Source organism: Borostomias antarcticus, assembly GCF_949987555.1.
Source record: "Borostomias antarcticus genome assembly, chromosome: 22".
NCBI classification, from domain to species: Eukaryota; Metazoa; Chordata; class Actinopteri; order Stomiiformes; family Stomiidae; genus Borostomias; species Borostomias antarcticus.
Genome location: NC_140255.1, coordinates 11,384,270 through 11,409,269, shown reverse-complemented (window position 1 = coordinate 11,409,269; position 25,000 = coordinate 11,384,270). Strand labels below are relative to the sequence as shown.

The 25,000-nt window shown below is 46.4% G+C and overlaps 2 protein-coding genes across 2 annotated transcripts in view; one reads left to right on the top strand and one right to left on the bottom strand.

Annotated features, from left to right (window-relative positions):
* The first annotated feature begins 8,195 nt into the window (after positions 1–8,195).
* chac2 (ChaC, cation transport regulator homolog 2 (E. coli)) lies at positions 8,196–11,116 on the top strand. Its single transcript, XM_084456695.1, has 3 exons — positions 8,196–8,710; positions 8,853–8,888; positions 9,076–11,116. The coding sequence occupies exons 1-3, from the start codon at positions 8,576–8,578 to the stop codon at positions 9,445–9,447; spliced, it is 543 nt and encodes a 180-aa protein (XP_084312821.1). The 5' UTR covers positions 8,196–8,575; the 3' UTR covers positions 9,448–11,116.
* A 2,487-nt stretch (positions 11,117–13,603) lies between these two features.
* Positions 13,604–25,000, bottom strand: part of LOC311323766 (proteasome activator complex subunit 4B-like) — a gene marked incomplete at both ends in the record, with an annotated part of 32,754 nt that continues 21,357 nt past the window's right edge. The window contains 9 exons of the mRNA XM_084456065.1: positions 13,604–13,738; positions 13,820–13,953; positions 14,234–14,375; positions 14,871–15,026; positions 15,262–15,390; positions 15,534–15,619; positions 15,735–15,931; positions 19,411–19,542; positions 20,248–20,339. Of these exons, the coding sequence (XP_084312191.1) occupies positions 13,604–13,738; positions 13,820–13,953; positions 14,234–14,375; positions 14,871–15,026; positions 15,262–15,390; positions 15,534–15,619; positions 15,735–15,931; positions 19,411–19,542; positions 20,248–20,339 (1,203 nt within the window). The remainder of the gene's footprint in view (positions 13,739–13,819; positions 13,954–14,233; positions 14,376–14,870; positions 15,027–15,261; positions 15,391–15,533; positions 15,620–15,734; positions 15,932–19,410; positions 19,543–20,247; positions 20,340–25,000) is intronic.

The window sequence follows — 25,000 nt, the reverse complement described above, 5'->3', positions numbered from 1 at the left end:
ATTACACTACATTACGATGCAGCCGGAGAACCCTAATAACCCACAAACACAGTACATTCAGCTACATTATTTTGCTGCACATTGGCCTACTGTTGAAATGTACCTAGAGCCTATCTACCCGTTAATCCACACACAGGTCCAGCCCATGTTTAGGCTTATTTGACCATATAGACCAAAACACTAAATCAACGCACATGCCAGAAAAGCCGGCGTTGCCTGCGACAACGACATTTACGCGCCTCCGTGAGTGATTCAGTTGCACAAAGAGCAGCGCTCCAACACCGCGGTGCAGAGGATGACTCAAATGCGCCTCACTTATCGAATTATCACCGTTCTTTGCTATCAACAAGAGAAAAGCGCCTCTAACTCTCTCTCTCTCTCTCACACACACACACACACACTAACTCACTAACTAACCATAAAACACCTCCAAAAAAGTAGGCTATCTGCATCTGTGAATGGGATAACGATAAACCCACTCGGGTTGGGGCTCCAAATCACGTTATTGATAGACGTGGTGGAATAAATGCGGTTTAAATATCGATTCTCGATTTGCGGCCATTCTTCTTGTCCTTCTTCTCTTTTACCGGAGCGCGCCCGTTACTCCGGGCTTCCAACTGTATATTCACCTGCGATAAATAATCCAAAGCCTACAATGAACATTGCCGCGGGATGAACACCCGTAGCCTAATTACTTTTACCAGCAAATACAGACTCAATATCACACTCGCGATCTACGTCAAAACCTACGTGTCTATGGCCAAGCCTATTCTAGATGCATAGGAAATTCCTTTAGACAAGCACGCAGGCACGCGCACAAACGCGCACCCACGCACGCACGCACACACACACACACACACACTGATTAGCCTACCTCAGACACATATTGTGATCGGTTCCGTGACGATGCCGCGCGTTTCTGGGCCGTTTTATTCTTCTCATCTGATCACAATCGCCCCCGTGTTGAGAGGAGAGAGCAGCGCGCGATCAGGTCTCCAGAACACCGGGAACCGATATACCGGCCGTGACAGAATAGCCTAATCACAGCCCTAGCTGGCTCCTTGCGACAAGGTAGCCTAGCCTACAAATGCATATGACCAAAGCTTGATTGCTCTCTCTCTCTCTCTCTACTGTGAGGAGAAAAAGGTGCAGTCTGTGCTCCACGGATTTCGGCAGCGGGAACGTCACGTGGTTCGCGAGGGAGAGGAGGATGGGCGGGGCTGCGCGCTGCTGCAGCACCTTGGACAGCGCGCGCCCACAGTCTACATGGAGCAGAAATTCAATTACCGGAGACTTGGAGACGGTCGGGACTGGAAAGATTCAAATGATAATAGCCTACTGCCGGGCTATGTCCTTCCACCGAATTCGATATGAACGTTATAGAATTAGATGCGAACAGAGGAGGGAAGAAAGGACAAAGCTGCCTCCACCACCTTCGCTTCTATCAATACCAATCTCTCTTTCACACACGCGCACACACGCGCGCGCGCACACACACACACACACACAGCAGCTGCAGTCGCAGAAGCAACATTGTGCATGTGTTCAGAATTTGGGTTGTGTGCCAGGCAGTCCCAGGGAGAGAGGGTCGTCAGCTGTGTTTTGCCCAGCTCAGAGATGCTCTCCCTGGGTGCACTCTCACAGCTGCTGCCCTCTGGGTGTCTGTCCGCTGCTGCCAGCCCAGATGTCCCAGACATAGGGCTACCCCTAATTATGTTTTGAGGAGCATGGCTTGTTTTTGAATGGCATGAATGAGGCTGTTGCCTTGAGAGAGGACCATCACTGACCTTAGTTTCAAAATGGAGGAGGAATGTGCAGGTTCTTGAGTAGGATGGCCTTGCCCAGGGTTCAGTTGATCTAAGACTGCAATGATGTAACAGGGGGTGTAACTGTGTAAGACTAGAGGCTGCTGACCAGCGCTTTTTAGATTGTTGTGATACAGTATGAATCTATCAACATATTAACTGGATTGTGACTGATAGAAATTGATTTCAGGAGAGTCCAACAGATGAATAAGGTACCAATGATGTAGACAGATGGGTTGCTGTGTGTGTGCGCGTGAGTGTGGGTGTGCGTGTGTGTGTGCGTGTGTGTGGGTGTGCGCGTGAGTGTGTGTGACAAAGAGGAAGATGGGGGACAGGAAGGAAGAAGGGAGAAGAAGGGTTACCATGGAAACTATCTCTGCATCAACACCTGGTTCCCAGCTCGTTTTTTTTCTTTCTTTCTAAATTCCTTCCCCGCTCTGAGTTGACCTTCGGACCAAATAAGAACAATGCTTCTAAAAGCATATAGGATTTCACGAGCAACTGTAAAGCATGTAAAAACATTTTTTGCACTAGACACATACTGTACATCTCCCTCCTCCTCTCTCTTGTTCTCCAACCCCCCTTCTCCATCTGACAAGCTGACAGCAAGCAGTGACCCCTGACTCTTTGCCCACTCAGCAGAGAGGTCAGTGTGTTTGTGTGTGTTTGTGTATGTGTGTGCGCCAATAAGTGTGTGTCTGAATTGCCAGCAGAGAATATACAGTACAGCCAAAAATAAAAGCATATATGTCAGCATACCGTACTGTACACAGTGTGCTAGTGTGTGAATGAATACGAACAAGTGTTTATAAATGGTGACTAGATGGTGAGGTGGTGTGTGAAATGTTTATATGCCTTGGTTGAGTGTGTGTGTGTGATTGGATACCTTAAAGAGGTGTTCATGATTGTAGACTTACCTCTGCAATGCTATGAGAGCAACCATATAGGCCAGTCCCCCCCTCTCAACGAGACTCAAAAGGTGGTCAGAGAAGCAGGGGAAGAAAGAGAGACAGAGAGGGGGAGAAAGAGAGAGGGAGAGCAAGAGAGAGGGCGACAGAGAGGATGAGAGAGGGAGTCAGAGAATGCGTGACAAGCCACCACCCCTCTCTAAATTAGATGAAATGGGAGGTTTGTCTCTAATCGTGTCGTAATGAGTTTCTGTGTAGCTCATATATTTACTAATTCCACTTGCCAATAGTGCAAACAGCAAAGTGTGCAGGTGTGTGTTTGTGTGTGTCAGACAGTGTGTGATGGGGGAGGTCACCTCTATGCAACCTTAGTCTCATTTGTAATACTAGTCCAGTCCTGTCCTCATCGAATTATTCTTTTTTCTAAACACAAAATAACTTTAGCCCCGTCTCTCTCTGTCGCACACGCACACACGCACACACACACACACAAACACACACACACACAAACACACACACACACACACACACAGTTAGGTATAGATCTGCAGTTCATTAGAAGCCTCTACAGGCATTAGCATTGATCAGATGACCAGCAGATGGGGAGTGACCGGCAGCAGTGCAGAGGCCAGCCCTCTGAGCACGTGTCCTGATGGAAGGCTTACTGACGATCTATAGTCCATTACGTCCCTCCCCAGGCCTCTGGTCCACCTGCGTGCATCAGAATGTCCATATGTTTTACAGGTCTTAAATGCCACTGGTTGTCATGGTAACATGGCCACGTAGCCCGAGGCCTGGCGCTGGGTCAGGGTGATTTTGCAGCTGGGGGAGGGTTTCGTACTGTATAGCGTGGCTTTGCCAGACCCAACTGGACATTATCAGTTAATTTTCAGTTTCCAAGGGGCATTATGAACGGGCGCAGACCACAATGCCTCTGGATGCATTTGGATAGATCTACAACCAATCAGAGCAACGGAACGTGGGTTAGTTGTCTTATCATATCAAATCGGTAGTCATCATATCAACCCGCCCCATATTTGATAAACCGTTGTGATTGGCCCGACCAATATCTGGTCGGTTGGAAATCAGTTTGAATGGTGGATGGTGGATGTCCAGACTGATCCGTGGAGAGAAATAGAAATAGAATGTGAGCTCACATGATCAGGATGGCGAGGCCAGGCTAGGTTATGTACAGTTCCTAATCAACAGAAATCATGTACAGTAACAACCCAATTCACCTCATCCTTTTACATCCACAACAGATGAAAACTAGCCTTTAGGCAAACTCTGGCTCGTATGCAGCTTGACTGTTGATTTGTGTGCATTGTCCCTGATAAATAAACCAATAAATCCTCTACCTGCAGTATGAGGTTTATGATTTTTCCTGTTAGACTTAAGAACAATTTTGAAAGATTTAGAAAAATGCAACTGACAAAATCCCCGCCCCTCCCTTCAGGCCTCCCTCCAAAGCCACTCCTCCAAACTGGGGGAAAACAAATGACATCGCTAGGTTAACAGGTAAGCCATCAAATCATTTCAAGTTGGCAAATCAAAAATGACTGGATAAACTTATTACAGTCCTGCGAATTCCACAGATCTACGGATTTATTTCATTTTAGTGTCAGAGAACTTTATTGATTGCTGTCGGCATGTAATGAGAATTGCAAAAAAAACTATAAAAAGTTATTTCGAGCCAAACTGAATACTGCGCCTTTAATTTCTCACATCCATTCTCTTCTCTTGATTATCCAGCAGCTATGCTTGACTGAGCACCAACACCACCAAACATGAATAATCTGTTCAACAAGCACACACAGTTGCTACCATGCCAAAGTGAAGTGCCTACCTCGTATCCGGTCAATCAACAGGAAGTGCCTTATTGTGTATGTGTGAGTGTGTGTGTGCAGGCAGTAGTTTGGGAATGATGAGTTTATGATGATACTATCACTAAAATAGAACATCAAAGTGCTACCATGGTGATGCCAGCAGCACTCCCTCCCATTTAGCTGCTGATTTAATTATCTTTATCTTTAAGGGAACAAAGTGTCTGAACGCACCAGGGGAGGAGGGGATGGGGGGAGGAGGGTGCAGAGAGAGAGAGCTAATGACAAAGATGAATTCGGGGAGAGAATGAGGGAAACAGACTTGACGTAGGAAGCAGATTATAGTGAACGGGCAGAATGCGAGGAGAGTGGAAGGCTGAGAAGGGTCGGGAGATGAGAGAGGATGAGGGTATACTGTAGGAGGAAGGGAGAGAGAGAGGATGAGGGTATACTGTAGGAGGAAGGGAGAGAGAGAGGATGAGGGTAGAAGGGAGAGAGGATGAGGGTATACTGTAGGAGGAAGGGAGAGAGAGAGGATGAGGGTATACTGTAGGGGGAAGGGAGAGAGAGAGGATGAGGGTATACTGTATGAGGAAGGGAGAGAGAGAGGATGAGGGTAGAAAGGAGATGAGAGAGGATGAGGGTATACTGTAGGAGGAAGGGAGAGAGAGAGGATGAGGGTAGAAGGGAGAGAGAGAGGATGAGGGTATACTGTATGAGGAAGGGAGAGAGAGAGGATGAGGGTAGAAGGGAGATGAGAGAGGATGAGGGTATACTGTAGGAGGAAGGGAGAGAGAGAGGATGAGGGTAGAAGGGAGAGAGAGAGGATAATGGTATACTGTAGGAGGAAGGGAGAGAGAGAGGATGAGGGTAGAAGGGAGATGAGAGAGGATGAGGGTATACTGTAGGGGGAAGGGAGATGAGAGAGGATGAGGGTATACTGTAGGAGGGAGAGAGAGAGGATGAGAGTAGAAGGGAGATGAGAGAGGATGAGGGTATACTGTAGGGGGAAGGGAGATGAGAGAGGATGAGGGTAGAAGGGAGAGAGAGAGGATGAGGGTAGAAGGGAGATGAGAGGGGATGAGGGTATACTGTAGGGGGAAGGGAGATGAGAGAGGATGAGGGTATACTGTAGGGGGAAGGGAGATGAGAGAGCGAACGAGAGGAGAAGGAGAGGAAAAGAAAGAGTGTGTCTGATGATCAGGTGTTCGGCTGCCTCCAGAGAGACTCACACATCTGCTTCAGATCCTCTCTGATCTTTACACAGTGTGTGCCTGTGTGTGACTGTGTGTGTGTGTGAGAGAGAGTGAGAGAAGGGAGGGCAGGAGAAAGTAAGCAATAGGGAGCAGGAGAGAAAGAGGGAGAGAGGGAGAGAGAGATGGGGGGGCAGAGAGATAGATTTAGATTGATAGAGCTGGAGGGAGGGTGTGTAGTGTGTCCCCGAGGTGTGCTCTGAGACTGAGTTAGAATAACATGAGGAGGCAAGTGCGGCTGTTAAACTTTATGGAGGATTGAAAATGGACAATTAGCATCCCAACGATCTGACAGTGACCTGATACCTCCTCCTCCAGTTGTCATAGTTACAGTACCGCACAACCCGGAGTGCCAACTTTTTTTTATGAACGTCCCTCTACTCCAAGGGACCCCTACTCCGAGGGACCCCAAACACACCCATATCCAAATACACAGGACACACCACAACGCCCTCTGAGCCAATCCTCTTTCTCCCAAACTGTTGACATGATGGTCTGTCTGTTCCCTTTCCTGTCTTGTAGTCTGAGGTTTCCCCATCATTCCCCACTCTCAATTTACTTACTGTACTTATTTTTCCAAGATCCACTCGCTGCATTTTTAATATGATGTTATGCAGTTATCTTATTACTGTGTTGTATTATTTTGTTCTTAGATGTTATCTCTGTGCTCATTGTCCCACATATTTATTTTATTCCTGGTGTACTTGCATCGGTGATACCATCTGTTTCATGTGTTGTTGATGCGTATATTGCACTGTAATTTTGGTTTGCAATCTGTTGATATTGATTTGTTGTTGTTTGTGTTGTAATAACTGGAAAGCATGTGGGCTCAAACCCTGTTGTTTTTAAATTTTATATAAATAAAAAATGACGACTTCGCTATCCCTCTGTTTATATTCTTCTCTTGCTCCCTTGGCTGGTCTCTCCATCTCTCTTTCCTAATCTATGCTGCTCTTTCCCCTCCCTCTCCCCATCCTTGGGTTGCTAGGCAACTGTGCTCCATTGATCTAGAGGAGCAGGATGACAAGCTCACATATCTGTCATGAAAACACACACACACACACACACACACACACTCAAAGTACACACGCGCACATATTATCAAATACCTGTGTGTTAATAGCCCTTTTCAGACAATAATGTGAGACAGGAAGGAGCCCTGTGGGACAGAAGGCAGATGGGGGAGGGGGGTTGTAGAGTAAACGGCTCTTTACATGGTTTACCTTCCTTCTCCAATTTCTCTGCATTTTCTCCCTTCACAAGCCGGTACCACTAATACCATTTCTAGTATGAGTACTGACCCCAATTAAAAAAGAATAGCCTACTACTATACTCTTGTAGGCCCACCTATCCCATTAAAATGTACAGAGCTATTAAGTACTAGCCTACTACTGTAACATCAACTCCATTCTAACATACTACAGTATACTTGGTTCTATGGAGGATTAGTCTACAAAATCTCAAAACTACCATTTACTAGGCTACAGCCTACACTACATGCTACTTCTGCTCCACATACCGAGCCTTCTGCTGTCTCTCCCTACGTCTCTGGAACTCCCTCCTCTATTGAGATTTTTTTTAAAGGGCCTTTAAACCCTTTTTTATCGTCAGGCGTTCTATAGTGGCCAACCATTGTTTTAATCCCCACATGCTCCTTTTTACACTATTCTTATTTACCTTTTTTTTTTTTTTTTTCTTGCTGCACCTTCTCGTCTTTGCACTGTCCTGTCTAGTCCTTGCACCCTGTCTAATGCTGTCTCCATCAGTTTATTTTATTTTTGCAATAGCCTTTTTTTCTGTGAAACACTTCGAGATCTGTCTCAGCAGATGAGAAGCGCTATAGATTAATTTGTATTATTATTATTATTATTATTATTAGTAGTAGTAGTAGTAGTAGTAGTAGTAGTAGTAGTAGTAGTAGTAGTAGTAGTAGAAGTAGAAGTAGTAATAGTACTTTACTCCTACTATACAACAGTATATTGTACTATACTAATACTTAAACTGATGGCAACACTATCAATATTTTGATGGCCCTCAGCACCCTCTGGCGTTAGAATCATGATAGATAATGTCAGCAGAGGTGAGTTCAATCTGATAACGGCGAGCACCGTTTTGCTACGGTTTCCGGGTTGAATACACATTGATATATTTCCTTGAAACTGTGTGAAACTGGCTTTGAGGTAGGTTTTCTCTCGCTTGTTAGTGTCAGGGGTGAGGTGAATCGGCTTGTTACAGTCAGCAGACTAATATATAAACCCCGCCGTACTGTATCTTCTCAGCTGCCAAGTTCTAGTCTTCTCAGCTGCCATAAGTGAAAGTGTAAACCACAACACACCGTTTGGGTGCACACCATTTTTAGATGGAACTCACCCCAGCTAAACAGTTAGCTCTCGCGTTAAATTACGCCACAACCGGGTATCAATATTATCGGATTGATTTTAACAGTTAATCATCCGAGGGTCAAATTTCACAGTTGAAAACTCGTAGAAGGAACGAGGTTATGGTGAATGGCATCGCACAAGACTGCAAGTGACTAGCTAACGTTACATGCTAGCTAGCTAGCTGCAAGTGACTAACGCGTTACAGTAGGCCTGCTTGCTTAGTAGTTGATTAGTAGTAGAACGTAGAATCTATCAGAACCACAAATGATTTTAACTGATGAATTGATGCTTTTGGTTAATGTAACTATAGCTAGACGTCTTTTGAAGCTAACGTTATGTCTAGAGTAACGTTACCCTGGCCGATTAACGTTATGCAACCTAGCTAGTGTTTGCAGCTGTGTTGCAATGTGGGTTTTTGGGTACGGGTCTCTCATATGGAAAGTGGATTTTCCTTATGAGGAGAAAAGGATAGGCTACATCAAAGGCTTCAGTCGCCGGTTTTGGCAAGGCAGTACCGACCACCGGGGAGTCCCTGGGAAGGTGAGTTTTCACATACTAACTAGTAGTAACCTACTGTACTAGAGCCTCTAAGTTAGTTAGCTACCTAACGTTTGCCTGCAGCCAAAGAGCCAAAACTGTGAGTAGACAATTTTTAATAATGAACATGCTTCTCTCTCCACAGCCAGGGCGGGTCGTGACCCTGGTGGAGGAGCCCGAGGTGAGCCTGCTAACTAAGCTAACCCTCAGCTGTTTGACCTGTCCTGCCTACACTGTCTCGGAGAGTTGCTGCTGTCTTGCACTAATGCAACAGAGATTCAAAGGACTCAAAAACAGAGACATGTCATAACCCTCTTTGTGTCCTTCTCGATGTTAACATGTCCTCTGTGCCTCTGTCTGCCCCCCAGGGGTGTGTTTGGGGCGTGGCATACAAGCTGCCCACGGGGCGAGAGCAGGAAGTGAAGCGCTACCTTGACCATCGGGAGAAAGGAGGTTACCGTGTCATCACGGTGACCTTCCACCTGCGGCCGCCCTACACTGCCCCTCCCTGCGAGGCGCTCCTCTACATCGGTTCCCATGACAACCCAGACTACTTGGGCCCTGCGCCGTTGGACCACATAGCCAATCAGATCGTGGAAGCAGTAGGTCCGAGCGGACCGAACACAGAGTACCTGTTCCAGCTGGCCGAAGCCCTGAGGACACTCCTGCCCGAGGACTCTGACTCACATCTGTTCTCCCTAGAGACCTTAGTCAGAAAAAGACTAGAGGCTGATCAGTAACAAACACACAGACATTCGGATCTCTACAGAGGGCTGTCAGTAGCTTGGTGAGACCATCCTGATCTAGTGAGCTCATATTCAGGTTCACTATGCAGATAAGTCTGACCTTCCCCCTATCTCCAACGATTGTTGTGGGTGGGGGTACTTGTCTCAATGTTATTATGGAGACTGTTTCTGCAATACTGCACTTATGGCTGTGTGTATTCTATTAATGTTACTGTTCGTTGCTTCAGGAGACTGTTTTGCCACTGGAAGCACTCAGGAGCTACGTTCTGCTGGGGTCAGAACTGCAGTCAGAAAACCGTCCCTCTTTGGCCCGGTCAAAACGTAATCGGAGAATAATCGTTCGAGATAGGGGGAAGTCCAGACTGATCTGCAGAGGCAAACTGAAAGTGAGGTCTTGACATCAGGATGGTGTCACAAGGCTAGGCTGTCAGCACCTCTGTGGTTAAAGCCAACCAGGTTGGACTAAACGGAGACTCACACTGGATAAAGGTTCTGTGCTGGATTAGACCACCCTGCTTACTCTGCACACTCACCGTAAGCAGGGCAGGACTAGTCCCAATTTACCTCAGGGCTTAAAGGAGTAGTAAAGGGAAAATGCATGTTTAGCCCTGTTTTAAGGTTACTTATGATCATATACAATGGTTCAGATCAAAACGTTGACAAAACTAGCACTTTTGAGAAAGTCTGATAATTGCTCTACCACCGTTTAAGTCATACAATGGATGTGGGTGGGCACCTTGAAAAATCATTCAAAAAACATGTTAAACTCTCAATTTCAAAGATAAACTGTTAGTTGGCGTTCTGACATATAATTCGCCATAAAGTAAGATTCTAGTTAATCTGGAAAGGCTTTTTAAAAATATTTAGCATAGAACTATTTAGTCGCAGCACATACGTGTGTAAACCTCCGCAAACTAGGTAGCCTAGCAACATAAACAATAACAATAGCTACCGTAAGTAGTTCCGCTTTCTGAATCCCCTCTGCGGATTGATCTACACAATGGTCGCGTCAATTCAAGTCAATGGATTTCATAAAATGATCAATAAAACCCTACAGGATTCATACTTTGCGGCGAATTTGATGTCAGAACACCAACGGACATGAATTACCCCCTCGGTGAGCTTCTTGTCTTTGAAATCGAGAGTTTAACATGTTTCGAGGTGCCCACCCACATCCATTATATGACCAAAACAGTGGTAGAGCAATTATTAGACTTTCTCAAAAGTGCTAGTTTTGTCAACGTTTTGATCTGAACCATTTTATATGATCATAAGTAACCTTAAAACAGGGCTAAACATGCATTTTCCCTTAACTACTCCTTTAATGTCTTCTCTGTCATGTGGTACCCTAACAAACATGACTTTTAAATGTATCCATCCATCATCGTGTTTCTAGAACATGTCTTAGAAATACCTAAAGCAGAGTGTTACCTTAGCATACCAACCATGATTCTAATCCATTTGCATGTGAAAATGTCACAGAATGCATTTGCTCCATCCATTGTATACATTTTGTGGGCAACAAGGTTGCAAAAGCACAGATAATTGAATGTACGGCATCTTTGTGGTTTCATTAACAGACATTCTGACACAGCTCTGACGAGGTACAGTAGCTGAAGTACCCACAGCACGAAACTGAAAAAAAGGGATATGATATGAGATATGTAGCAGTAGTACACTTGCGATTTGTTTCAAATACAAAGTGCATTACAAATAAAATGTATTATTATTATTATTATTGTTATTTTTATTTCTCTGTTTTATTACCTGTTGTGATCACCAACCAAACCCACACACTACAAGTAGTAGTAGTAGTAGCCCTAAATGACACCTGCCGCATCATCACGGGATGTGTCAAGGCAACACCTATCCCGTGTCTCTATGCGCTAGCCGGCATCCCTCCCCCGCACAGGACGACTAGCCATCGCTCGAGAGGAGCGGAGAACGCAGGAGACAGATACCAGACACCCCTTGCATGGCCATGTAGCACCCCAACGCAGGCTTCCATCCAGAGCCAGCTTTGTGCAAACAGTCCTGCCCCTCCAGACAACCAAACAAGAAGCAAAGACCAACATCTGGGAATATGAATAGCAAACCTACGACACTCAAGCCCTTGAATGGTTGGCCAGAGGAATCACACCCACCGAAAGCCTCGCTAGTGGCCACGACCTTGGCTGGGCAACCTGGAAGTCACTGAACAGACTGCGCGTGGAACAGGGGAGGTGCAAAGCACTGATGAAATCTTGGAACTACACCACAGAAGACACGTGCAGCTGTGGATCGACGCAGACAATGTCCCACCTACTGGAATGTGCTGATGCCCCCTGGTGCAGCCCAGAAGACCTGGCAGAACCTACCCCATCAGCTGTGGCCTGTGCCCGATACTGGCTGAACAACATCCGAGATTGCTATGGACTCGAAGAAGACGAAGAAGTAGTAGTAGTCATTGTTTATTGGCTTTGGTCTGTATCTCTACAGCCCAGCTATAGAACAGTTTGGCACTAAACTACACCCCTACTCATCAGAGAGGAACACCTGCAAGGGTCTGTATCATTCTTCAAATGCACAGTAAACCATGCCAGCTAACTGACTGCCTGTACAGGGTATGATATAAACATAAGGTAAGAACAGAGACATTCCTTAGTGTACACACATGTATTCATAGAGATGATGAACAGATTGAACTCATCTAAGTTGTTGTCACCACTGGTTCTCATATCCGCTTGATTTCTTGTCTTTACCGCTTGATTCCCGTTTTTAATTAGAAGAGTCAAAACTAAAAGTTGGGTCCAGTTGCCTGGCGACATGCTGGGAGGATACAGAAAGAGAAAAGGACAAGGATGAGTGCAAAGAAAAAGTCATGTCCCGTTGAAGCAGCCTAATGTTCTCTTGCATGGAAGGGATATGTGGTAGGATAAGGTAAATGTTAAAGTAGTGTTAGTGCTTCTATCAGTTTACAGGAGTCGTGGGATTAGAGTAAGATTGTAGTACTGTAGTACCTACAGTATCACCTACTGTAGCAACGTACCTGTAGTAATGTTATAAGTACTTGCATAAGATAGCAGTAGTAGCAGGGTTAGGACACGTTTGTAGTAATGCTACAGTGAAGTTATGGTAACTGAAGTTATGGTAACTGTCTAGGTGTTAACTAACTTGCTGTTTAGTTTTGTGTGTGGTACCTGTCTAGACATAGCAGGGTTAGTGTGAGGTGTGTGTGGTACCTGTCTAGACATAGTAGCAGGGTTAGTGTGAGGTGTGTGTGGTACCTGTCTAGGCGTAGTAGCAGGGTTAGTGCGAGGGTGTGTGTGGGATTGTCTAGACATAGTAGCAGGGTTAGTGTGAGGTGTGTGTGGTACCTGCCTAGACATAGTAGCAGGGTTAGTGTGAGGTGTGTGTGGTACCTGTCTAGGCGTAGTAGCAGGGTTAGTGTGAGGGTGTGTGGTACCTGTCTAGGCGTAGTAGCAGGGTTAGTGTGAGGGTGTGTTTGGTACTAGTAGCAGGGTTAGTGAGAGGTGTGTGTGGTACCTGTCTAGGCGTAGTAGCAGGGTGAGTGTGAGGGTGTGTGTTGTTCTAGTAGCAGGGTTAGTGAGAGGTGTGTGCGGTACCTGTCTAGACATAGTAGCAGGGTTAGTGTGAGGGTGTGTGTGGTACTAGTAGCAGGGTTAGTGAGAGGTGTGTGTGGTACCAGTCTAGACATAGTAGCAGGGTTAGTGTGAGGGTGTGTGTGGTACCTGTCCATGCGTAATAGCAGGGTTAGTGTGAGGGTGTGTGTGGTACTAGTAGCAGGGTGTGTGGTACCTGTCCAGGCGTAGTAGCAGGGCTAGTGTGAGGGTGTGTGTGGTACTAGTAGCAGGGTGTGTGGTACCTGTCCAGGCGTAGTAGCAGGGCTAGTGTGAGGGTGTGTGTGGTACTAGTAGCAGGGTGTGTGGTACCTGTCCAGGCGTAGTAGCAGGGTTAGTGTGAGGGTGTGTGTGGTACTAGTAGCAGGGTGTGTGGTACCTGTCTAGGCGTAGTAGCAGGGTTAGTGTGAGGGTGTGTTTGGTACTAGTAGCAGGGTTAGTGAGAGGTGTGTGTGGTACCTGTCCAGGCGTAGTAGCAGGGTTAGTGTGAGGGTGTGTGTGGTACTAGTAGCAGGGTGTGTGGTACCTGTCTAGGCGTAGTAGCAGGGGGACACCAGCAGGTCGGTGAGCACCAGCAGCTGGTCGTCAGTGAAGCGTTGGCGGTGCTCCTGCCAGTTGTCATGGTGAGTACGTCTGAAGTCCGACAAAGTCTTCTTCACAGTCATCTGCAAAGTATACAGTACGTGTTACAGTACAATAGCACAGTACTAGTAGAGTGGTGTGTGTGTGTGTGTGTGTGTGTGTACCTCTATCGGCTGTGGGTCATTGAGATGGCTGCTCAGGTCCATCAGTATCTGGGGCATCCAGACTGGGACGTCGTACGGGCAGGACAGGATACACGCACTGAGGCCCAGCACTCCTGCATGACGGCGCACCAGGTCTGCACACGCACACGCACACACGCACGCACGCACGCGCGCACACACACACACACACAAACACAGTTGCTCAGCCCCCAATCACTATTGCCCACCTTCTAGTGCAGCTTGTGTGTGTGTGTGTGTGTGTATGCGTGTGGGTGTGTGTGTGTGCATGCATGCATGTGTGTGCGCGTGTGTGTGGATGCATGTGTGTGTGTGTGCGTGTGTGTGTGTGCATGCATGTGTGTGTGTGTGTGTGCATGTGTGTGTGTGTGTGTGCGCGCGCGCGTGTGTGTGTACCTGTGGCCGACAGCTCTCTGCTCTTGGCTCTGGGGATCCGTGTCAGACTCAGAGTCTGAAGATGTGACAGCAGACCAGCATCCAGGGGCAAGAACTGGCACTGCAGGAAGCCGCTCAGAGTCATCCCTGCCATGTCTCTCACCTACAGGGAGGGGGGGGGGGGACCGAGAGAGAGAGAGAGAGAGAGACAGAGAAAAGGGGGGGGGGCAAGGGAGAGCAAGAGGGAGAAAAAGAGAGATGCTTGACATTATTCTTTGGTACTGCATCTACACAAGTGCTGCCTGGTGGGAAACATGGTGTTGGATATTATCCATAGACTCTGGTGGGAGACATGAGCTGTGTTCGGAATCGCTCCCTCTTCACTATATAGTGCACTATATAGGGCGTCAGCCATTTTGTTTGTAGTGTCCGAATTCTCCACAGAATTTTCGTTCCCTATATAGTCCACTATTTATTACCCACAATTCACCTTGATTTGCAGGGAACAGTGCATGTACCCTACATTTTCTCCGTTCCCTAGGTAGTTCACTTCATGGTGAACCCTATATAGGGAATAGGGAGTGAGGGAACGAGGGAGCGATTCCGAACACAGCTATGGTGTTGGATATCATCTACAGAGTCCAGCTGTGACGCCCACCTCCAGCTGTTCGTCCTGCAGCAGCTGAAGCACCATCTCCCGGATGGTCAGGACCTCGGCTGGGAGGTCCAGGATGGTGAACAGGTTATAGAACACCATTATCTGGAGGTAGGACAGCACGGAGTAGCGTGCGTGCCACGAGCGACACACTGACATCTGCACACGGGCAAAAAGAGAGACGTGGAGAGAGACAGGAGAGCGATGGGAGAGGGGAAGGTATGAGACAGGGGGAGAGAGAGAGAGCTGGAGAACGAGAACACTGCTAACATCAGGCAGCACACGTGTCCTGGAGTCCCAAATGGCTTCCTTTGACACTTGACGGTTGAACTGCTTTCCTCTAGAGCAAAGCAGACAGGTGGTGTGTGTGTGTGTGTGTGTGTGTGTGTGTTACCTCCTGTAGAGCGGTCAGGACCATAGGGATATGCTCTGGGTAGAGCAGGCCCTGGGACATGAGAGAGAGACACGTCCGGGCGTCCTGCTTCATCTCATCATAGCTCTCATCCATCTCCACAGGTGCAATCTGGATGTCGTTAAAAAAAGCATTTTTGAGTGAATGACGAAAGTAATTGGATTTTAGGGGAATGAGTGGATGATAATGCTGGCCTGGTTGTCAGGTTCTTGGTCCAGTGTGTGTGTGTGTGTGTGTGTGTGTGTGTACAGCACCTTGAAGAGCAGGGGCAGGAGCTTCAACTGCTGCTGGACAGGAGTGGTGAATGTCCGCCCTGCACTGGCCATCAAATACTTTAACACTGCAAATTAACACACACACACACACACACACACACACAATAAAGAGTTACTGAGAGTTAAAAAGCTGGGGGCCTCATCAGAGCGCTGGCAGCGGTGTGGTTGTCAGGGCCTCACCGGTCTTCAGCAGTTTGATGGCCTGGGTCCTCCTGTCCTGGGTGTTCTCCTCGTGGACGTGGTTGTGGATCTCCTGCTCGGACGTCAGCGGCTTGAGGCGCCCCAGGACCCTGTTGGTGAAGTCGGCCACGCGGGGCGAGGTGGTGGGCTGGGTGTGGGGCAACGCCACGTCTATCATGAAGATGTAAGTCAGGACGCTGGAGAGAAAGAGGGACAGACAGAGAGAGAGAAAAAGGGTGGGGAAGAGAGAGAAGTGAAGGTGGAGATCCAGCAACCAAAGACACACCAAGTACCGGTGATGGAGTCACTGCTATAACAGCAGTGGAGGGGTGGCGAGGCAGACACCTTCTCGTGGTGCCCGCCGTCAGTAGCTGCGATTAACCATCGTAAGGGAAGCAAAGTCTGCCAACTGAGGGCCACCACCCGGGCTGGGATTCGGCTGCCACAGGCGGGGAGAGAAAGCTCCGCCGGCTCCCAACCCAGAAGGACCTTCGAAGGGCTCAACCCCAATAAATGGACGTCATCTGCACCACCAAGGCCCTCGTCATCCTCCCCCAGGAGACCCACTGCGTAAATGGTAAATGGACTGCACTTATATTGCGCTTTTCCACCTTAGCGGCACTCAAAGCGCTTTACAATGGCCTCTCATTCACCCATTCACACACCAATGGCGGTAGCAGCCATGCAAGGTGCTAACCTGCTCATTGGGAGCAATTTGGGGTTAGGTGTCTTGCTCAAGGACACTTCGACATGTGGACAGTCGGAGCTGGGATTCGAACCACTGACCCTTCGATCATTGAACGACCCGCTCTACCAACTGAGCTACAGCCGCCCTGCGTAACAGCAGATAAGCTACTTCTCCCCTAAACAGGAAACATGGCCTCGCTACAGTACATGGGTCATTTTGAAGGTTGTCTTGAATACAGCAAACCCATTTTGGTCCAAGAGTTTATTGTACAAATGATTTATTGACAACATTTTTATCAATCTGTTTTCATGGGCTATATGATTTACATAGACCTGCTACTGTCTATTAGTGACATCATAATGTTGTTCTTGTTGAGCTGTCAACCTTCTATTTCCATGTCACTGCCCAATGCCATGTTTGTTGTCACGTCTTTTTTATTTGTTTAAGGAAAAATCAAATAAATATATCATAAACAAAAAAAACAACCTTTTTCTCATTATGGATGGCACTGTGGAGGAGCTAAAAGAATTCCACCAGTATTTGACGACCACTTGCACTTCACTTCAGAGTTTGACAAGGAGTGCATCCGTTTTTAGACGTGCTGGTCTATAAAAGTGGGGATAGATTTAAAACTGATCTTTTCATCATTTTGTAAGCCCACAGACCGCAATACCATGCTGAGAGGGGATAGCTTCCCCCCCAGACCACTCATAAAAAGCCTGCCTTTCAGCCAATTCCATCGGGTTCGCAGGGTTTGCAGTGACGACAGAACCTATGTGCAGGCCTCAGACCTCTCCAACAGGTTCCTCAATAGAGGCTATAGACAGGAGTGGGTTGATGCAGTCATAGCTCTTCTTAGTCCTGTTGTCGCATGGGGGTCATCCCTATATTTCCCGGGTCCTATGTTCCCTGGTCCATCCCTATGTTCCCCCATAAAAAAGGGTTCTATGTTCCCTGGGTCCTATGTTCCCCGCGAAACGCGAAAGATAAATGTCATTATGCCATCGCATGATTTAATGCCAAAAGGGCAAAATAATATGCGCACATTTTTTCACATCAAGTTTCAAAAATGTTGCATAAACTTGAGATGGATCAGACGTAGCCTAGCCTATGTGATGCACAACGCGTATCGCCTCAGTAGGCTACTTTACTGGAGGCCGAGTGTGCCGTTTCTTGTTTTCTTACACACAAAAAATGCAATGATTATGCAATGGAATATGCGGGGTTGAATGTTTTAGTTCTTCTCTTTTTTTAATTATTTTTTTATTTTCTGAAGTTAGCCTATCACCAAATAAGATAGAGGTGGCGGTGCTTTGAAGCTTCAAAGAGACCGCCACCACCACAGAAGAAGACTACCTCGGAAAAATAAATTCACTCGGACAGAACCATTAAGTTATTTAATGGTAGCGCCGAGGCTTCAAAACCCAGCATTTGTTTAAATAGACCCTTTTGCTTAGGTAAGTGAAGTTTCATGTTTATCTGACACTTGTAAATATAATAAAATACTCCTAAATAGGCCGACACCTATTTATTTTGACGGCGAAGTGAATGGAGCGGCAAAGGACTGTTCTCTGGCATGAGCGAGCATGCGACAACAGGACTGAAAAGGGCTAATGCAGCCAGAGCGCTATGACCAGGTGACACAGGAGGAATGCCTCCAGCCCAGAGAAAGAACACCCAGTAGCAGCTCATCCATGTGTTGAGTCAAGTACTCCCCACTTGGTGCGATGTTTAGAGAAACCATCCAGAAACACTGGCACATTGTCCAATCTGACCCCAAACTTAAAGGTGTGTTTACCGAACCACCCAGGCTTGTTTTTAAACGTCCCAACAATCTAAGAGACAGCTTAGTCAGATCTGACATGATCTCCCAGAGTGCACCACGACTCCTGAGCATGCTGGATGGCAATTACAGGTGTGGTAGTTGCACTCAATGTACCTACACTCAGAAGTGCAAATCTTTTAGCCACACAGGTCGGGACATCCCTATACGTGGTTCTATCACATGCAGCACCACGCATGTAGTATATATTATCCGCTGCCCTTTGGCCTAGCCTACATTGGCAAAACGTTTTCAGGCGACCAAACGCTCTCTCTGTTACACTCCTGGCTGTTGACAGCCATCGATTAAATGAATGCTGTTTTAGGGAAGAGCAATGTACAGTATGTATAATGTACAGTATAAACCACATCTTTAATGGATAACCGTTGTCTCCTAAAGTGCACCCTTGCGTGCTCCCACGTGCCAAATACTGTATGTGAACCACAAGGGTTTCCACTCCAAATGTTCAGGTAGTTTGCAACTCATGTCTTGTCTCACTGCCGCACGTTGCTCCCTCTTCCCTAGACAGCATGAATCACCTCCTTGAATCTCCAGACGTCTATTGAGAGTTTTAAGTAACATTAAGTTTGAGTTGAGTTTTCATGACAGCTGTTTTGCATGCCGGAAGCTTAATTCTATATTTTTGGAAATGATAACAGCAGCCACAGAGCCCAATGCAAATCCTCTCAGGATCGTTTTATTTATTTATTTTCCTACACCCCCTTTCCTACACCCCCCAGCTCCTAAGTAACCTGCTCCTCCTGGGTGATGGCAAGAATGGATGCACTTTGCCTCACCGACACTCCCATGAACAGCTCCACCTACTGTACTCTCAAACTTTGCGTGATGCTGTCAAACACACCTTTAGGTGACACAACAATTCCACATGAATACTTTCCACTTTCCACAATTCCGCTTGACGATAGTGCCAGGGACTGTTCTTTTAGTTTGGGGGTCTTTATGAATATTCAAACCGTAATTTTCACAGATTAAAAAGATAACCAGCAACTGACCATTGCCGAAAAGAATGAAAGACAACATGTTAATAGATTAACGCATAAGACCAAACCTACTAGCTGTCCTACAGTAAGCCTTTGTTTAATCTGATTACCCAGAAGCCCTCGCTTTGGCTTGTTGGAGATGTGTGTGCGTGCGTGCATGTCTACCTGCCGATGCGCTCCCTCACATTCTTGTACACCTGTGTGAGTTTGGGCTCCAGATAGGCCAGCAGTCGGTGGAGCAGCTCTGGAACTCTCCACTCCTGCTGGGCGAGCCCACCCTGCAGCACGTACAACAGACTGAGAGAGAGAGGGGGGGGGGGGGGGCAGGGGGAGATGGAGAGAGAGAGAGACAGGAGGAGATAGAGAGGGGGGGGGGGCAGGGGGAGATGGAGAGAGAGAGAGACAGGAGGAGATAGAGAGGGGGGGGGTGCAGGGGGAGAGAGAGAGGTAGTGAGACGGCAAGATAAGAGAGAGAGAGAGAGGAGAGAGAGATAAAGGTAGAGAGACGAGGGGCGAGAGGGGTAGAGAGACAGGGGGAGAGAGATAGGTAGAGACGGGGAGATGGAGAGAGAGAATACAGAGAAGTAGAGACAGGGGAGATAGAGAGAGAGAATAGAGAAAGAGGTAGACAGAGGGATAGAGAGAAAATAGAGAGAGAGAGGTAGAGAGATGGGGAGTTAGAGAGAGAATATAGAGAGGTAGAGAGAGGTAGAGAGACAGGTGGGGAGAGAGATAGATAGAGAGAGAGGGGTAGAGAAACAGGTGGGGAGAGAGAGATAGAGAGAGGGAGAGACAGGGGGATGATGAAATAATGATGTGTGCCACAGCTCCGCTCAACCTACTTTTAGAAATCATGTTGAGGAGTATTTTCAGTGAACACAGACACCCACACACACCCCAAACACACACACACACCCACATACACACACACCCCACACAAACACGTGCCACACACCCCACATAAACACATGCGCGCACAGACACACACACACACACACAGACCTGGCGTCCTTGAACGACCCCCCCTCCCCGCTGAGGGGGCTGTCCATCAGCAGCTCAAACAGCCAGTGGAGCTTCCTGGGATCCCTGCCCTCCTATAGGACACAGCACAGCCAATCAGATACAGACCATTATGCTTAACCAATCAGACACAAAGGCCCGTATGAAGTATGGGTAGAGGCTCGAGAACGGTCGACTGCACATGCGTCAAGATGAGCGTTAACGATTGGTCCGTTCTCTAGCCACAACTACAAAGTAGCCTTTGATCCTGTAGAGCCACGGTTGTTTGTGTTGAATGCTACAAAAAACAAATTGATGTTGTTTTCTAACGCCAGGAAGATAACAGCTTCTCTTCCCAACATTGTGGCATTGCAGGGCAGTCAAGATTGAGCTAGTGTCACAGTACCTACAGTAGGTACAGTATTTTCATTGATGATCGTTTACTTTTAAGGTTCACATTGACAATTTAGTAAAGAAACTGAAGCTCAAGCTAGGTTTTTATTTAAGAAACAAAAATTGGCTTCTCATAAGCTGCAAGGAAAAAATGCTTACATCAGCTGGATACTGTGTACCACAGGGCCCTGAGGTTTGTCGCAGGCTGCAAAGCTCTTACTCACCACTGCACCCTTATGCCAGTGGCCTTCATTGGCTTTGTGCAGACTGACTCATTGGCATACATTTATTTATAACTCTATCCTTGGTTTGCTTCCCTCGTATCTATGTAGGTATATTTCTCTTTATACTTTGCACTCAAACAACACTCTCCTGTTGACGGCCCCTAAGGTTCGCATCAAACTGTTCTTTGTTGTCTGCCCCTGCAGCCTGGAAAAATGTACAGACAGACTTGCAGCTAGAGAAGTTGATCCCGATTGGGGGTTTTTAAAAATAGGTTTTACAAAATGACAATGAAAGTTTATCATGTTTTAAATTTGTTCAGCATTCCATTACATCTGTACAGGTAGGTTTTAAATATGGTCTGAGGACATCATCAGCAAGACCAAGGAGCTGGTGGTGGACTTCAGAAAGAACAAGAGGCCCCCAACCCCTATCACCATCCAGGAGAAGGAAATTGAGATGGTGGACTCATACAAGTTCCTAGGAGAGCACCTGAACAACAAACAGGACTGGACTGACAACACTGAGGCCCTCTACAGGAAAGGACAGAGCAGACTGTTCTTCCTCAGGAGGCTCAGGTCTTTTGACGTGTGTAGCAGGCTGCTGTGGATGTTCTGCCAGTCTGTGGTAGCCAGCACACTGTTATTTGCTGTCGCCTGCTGGGGAGGCGGCATCAAGTCTGGGGAGTCAAACAAGCTGAACAAGCTGGTGTGGGACAACAACAGGACAGCCTGGAGTCTGTGTTGGAGAGGAGGATGAGAGACAAACTGAAGTCTATCCTAGACAACCCCTCCCATCCCCTCTATGGCGAGCTGTGGCAGATGGGGAGCACTTTCAGCCACAGGCTCATTCTTACAAGGTGCAATACGAAGCGGTTCAGATGTTCCTTTGTGCCAGCAGCCATCAGACTGTATAACAGTGCCTGAGCATTTCCGGGTGTTGTGGAGGCGTGCATGTGTGTATATATATATGTGTATTACTATATATATGTGTGTATATGTATATATGTGTATTGCTATATATATGTGTGTATGTATATATGTGTATTACTAGATATATGTGTGTATGTATATATGTGTATTACTAAATATATGTGTATGTATATATGTGTATTTCTATATATATGTGTGTATGTATATATGTGTATTACTATATATATGTGTGTATGTATATATGTGTATTACTAGATATATGTGTGTATGTATATATGTGTATTACTAAATATATGTGTGTATGTATATATGTGTATTTCTATATATATGTGTGTATGTATATATGTGTATTACTAGATACATCTATACGGCCTTGATGTATGTATGTAAGTATGGATGTATGGATGAATGTATGTACAGTATGTGTGTACTCCTAGACATATATATATATACAGACTGGATGTGTGTATGTACATATATTCTTTATTCTATTCTATACTGTACACATGTTGTACTGTACATATGGGTGTATATAGTCCATGTTCCCCCTCTTTTTTATTCTTACTACTCTGCATCTAGTGTTTTTTGGGGTTTTTTCTTCTTCCAACCTTGCTGTAATTTCCATTGCTGAAACACCAAATTTCCCCCTAGGGGGGATCAATAAAGTACTGTATCTAATTTATCTACAGTACCTATCTATATTTTAACTGCTAGTTCATATAGGTAGGCTATTATGGATGCAGGTAGAATTGTGATGTTACTAGTGGGCTACCCGATAGGCCCTACGGGGGGGCGTTTTCACAATACTGAGTTGACACCACAGAGGCCTGGGGAGAGCTCACAGTTCTGCAGCTGAATTCAATCGAGGCAAACAAAGATTGTGATGCTCACCAAGCTTGAGAGCCATGAAGCATGCTGCTCACCCTAGGAGTGCATTCCAATCCAAGTGTGGTGCTTGGGTTGAGTGTGTTTATCTTGGCCTGTATTCTCAGAGTAGTCAGTGCTGATCCAGAGTCGGACTATCAACAAGGCTAGACATTGTCTCTGGGCAACGTAGGAGAAGCATTAAATAAATCTAGCGATGTAAGAGTACGTACATGAAGAACAAAGTCCACCTCTAGATACGCAGCGGCTGCTTTATGATAATGTTATACTTTGTAGCATTAGCAGACAGACTGGTTACATTATTGTGTAGCGACAGACGAGGTCACATTGTTGTGCAGTTACAAATCTTGCAAAGTTTTCTAGCTAGTGTGATGTATTTCTCAAAAGGGGCAAAAGTATAATCAGAGGAACAACAGGGAGCAACACACTAACAAAGACAATGAACCAACAGAGAACAAAGGAAACAGGAGGGCATATATACTCTGGGAGAACAATCAAGTAACAACGTACAGGTGTGCAACAAGACATAATGAGACAGGTGCAGACAATCACCCAGACAAGGACATGGAGGGATTCCAACAAGACACCAACACAAGGATAGAGGGAACTAGGACACAAGGGAAGGGAACAGGGAATGAGACTGGGACAGGGAATGAGACTGGGCAGAAAACTAGGGGTAACTAGAGGGGGGAGCTAGAGGGGACCAGACAACTAAAGGAGGGGACTAGAACTAGGGACTGGGAACTAGAGAGGGGAGTTTAGAAACACAAGGAAGGTACTAGAAGGGAAGACTAAGCTAGAGGGACAAGAGTGGAGAGGGACTGGAGTGACGTGGGACTAGTGAAGGACTAGTGAGGGACTGGTGTCTAGAGCTGGGGCTGGGAGGACACAAACCAAGAAGACAAGACAACTAACACAAGACCCTACACACAAGGAGGCAGAACAAAACCTAGTGGCAATATGATCAAACTAAGTGTAAAAGTCTCTGGGGGTAGTGTAGGGAGGTCACTGGGAGGGGAGGTGCTCAGGGTCCAGGGGGCACAGGAGCTCAGGGGCAGGTGTCCAAGCCGAAAACAGGGGTTCAGAGCGAACCAGAACTCCGGGGCAGGGGCGAGGGTCCAGACTGGGCCCCGGGGATGAGCTGGGGGGAAAAAGGGCTTAAAGAGTCCAGGGGCAGGGATGAGCATCCGGGGGCACTGGAGCTCAGGGTCCAGGGGTAAGGGTTCAGGCCATGAGCAGGGGGGAAATGGCCAGGACCGTAACATTTCTCCATCCAAAACCCTTCTCTTATGGTGAACTACGAGCACATTATGCCTGCTGTTAAAGAGTTAATATGCTTATTCTTGGGTCAACATGACCTGCTGACCATTGACAGTAACTTGGTATCACAGCTTGTCCATTCCATTCTGGAACACGGAGCTTCTCTGTTTAAGCAAGAGTGTCACAATACGTTGTTTAATGACAACATAGCTGCATGGTGAAGTACCACTACTTCACTTGATATGGTTCACTTAGACTTGGACCCTGCCTTATAGCATATGGAGGGACAAATCATTATTTGACTGTTGACCTAACGACAGAATAATAATAACATAATAAAGTTTTGTTATGAATAATGTGGTATGTGTTTTTGTGTAATGTCTTGGGATTTCAGTTCCCAGAATCTGTTAAGTGTTTTTCCTGATTACTCTGGAAACCTGTGCGTCACCCCAAGTGTGTCCTCTAAATCCCTCTCCGGATGATACAGTATAAAGATACTCTCTTAGTTTATCATCTTTGGGGATTTTATGAGATGCTGTACTGAACTTGTCTCCCAGATTTGCAAATCTTATAAAAGTACTTACAGAAAAAATCTGTTTTGTGTCTTATTAATGAATCTCGCTGCAGAGGTAAATTGATATGTGTGCAAGTGTATATCCATAGTTTATCCCACGACAGTTCCTAAGTGGATCATATTTACTGTAGCTAGCTAAACAAAACACTTGACATCGGTGGTCACAAGCGCCAATTAACTTTGCTAGGTTGATAGCTAGTTGCCTTACTAACTAGTGATTTAAATAAATATTCTACTTTGTTTGTTGTAGCTAGGTAACGGACTAACCAATTGTTAACTGACTAACCAATCCTATATTGCACTGTTTTTTGTATTGCATTTGCACTGTATGCATATATTTGCACTATCCTGTCCTGTCCTATGTAATTTGCAACAGTATATTCCATTATCCAAGACAAATTCCTAGTATGTGTGTACCATGTACATGTCAAATGGATCTTGAATCTTGGATCTTGAATCATCTTGACACATGAGCAGCTGAGTATTCTCT

Excerpts from the sequence above, each read along its gene's own strand:
- chac2 (XM_084456695.1), top strand. The coding sequence starts at position 8,576 with ATGTGGGTTTTTGGGTACGGGTCTCTCATATGGAAAGTGGATTTTCCT. Across the intron at positions 8,711-8,852 it reads ACCGGGGAGTCCCTGGGAAG|CCAGGGCGGGTCGTGACCCT; the intron begins GTGAGTTTTCAC and ends CTCTCTCCACAG. Across the intron at positions 8,889-9,075 it reads CCCTGGTGGAGGAGCCCGAG|GGGTGTGTTTGGGGCGTGGC; the intron begins GTGAGCCTGCTA and ends TCTGCCCCCCAG.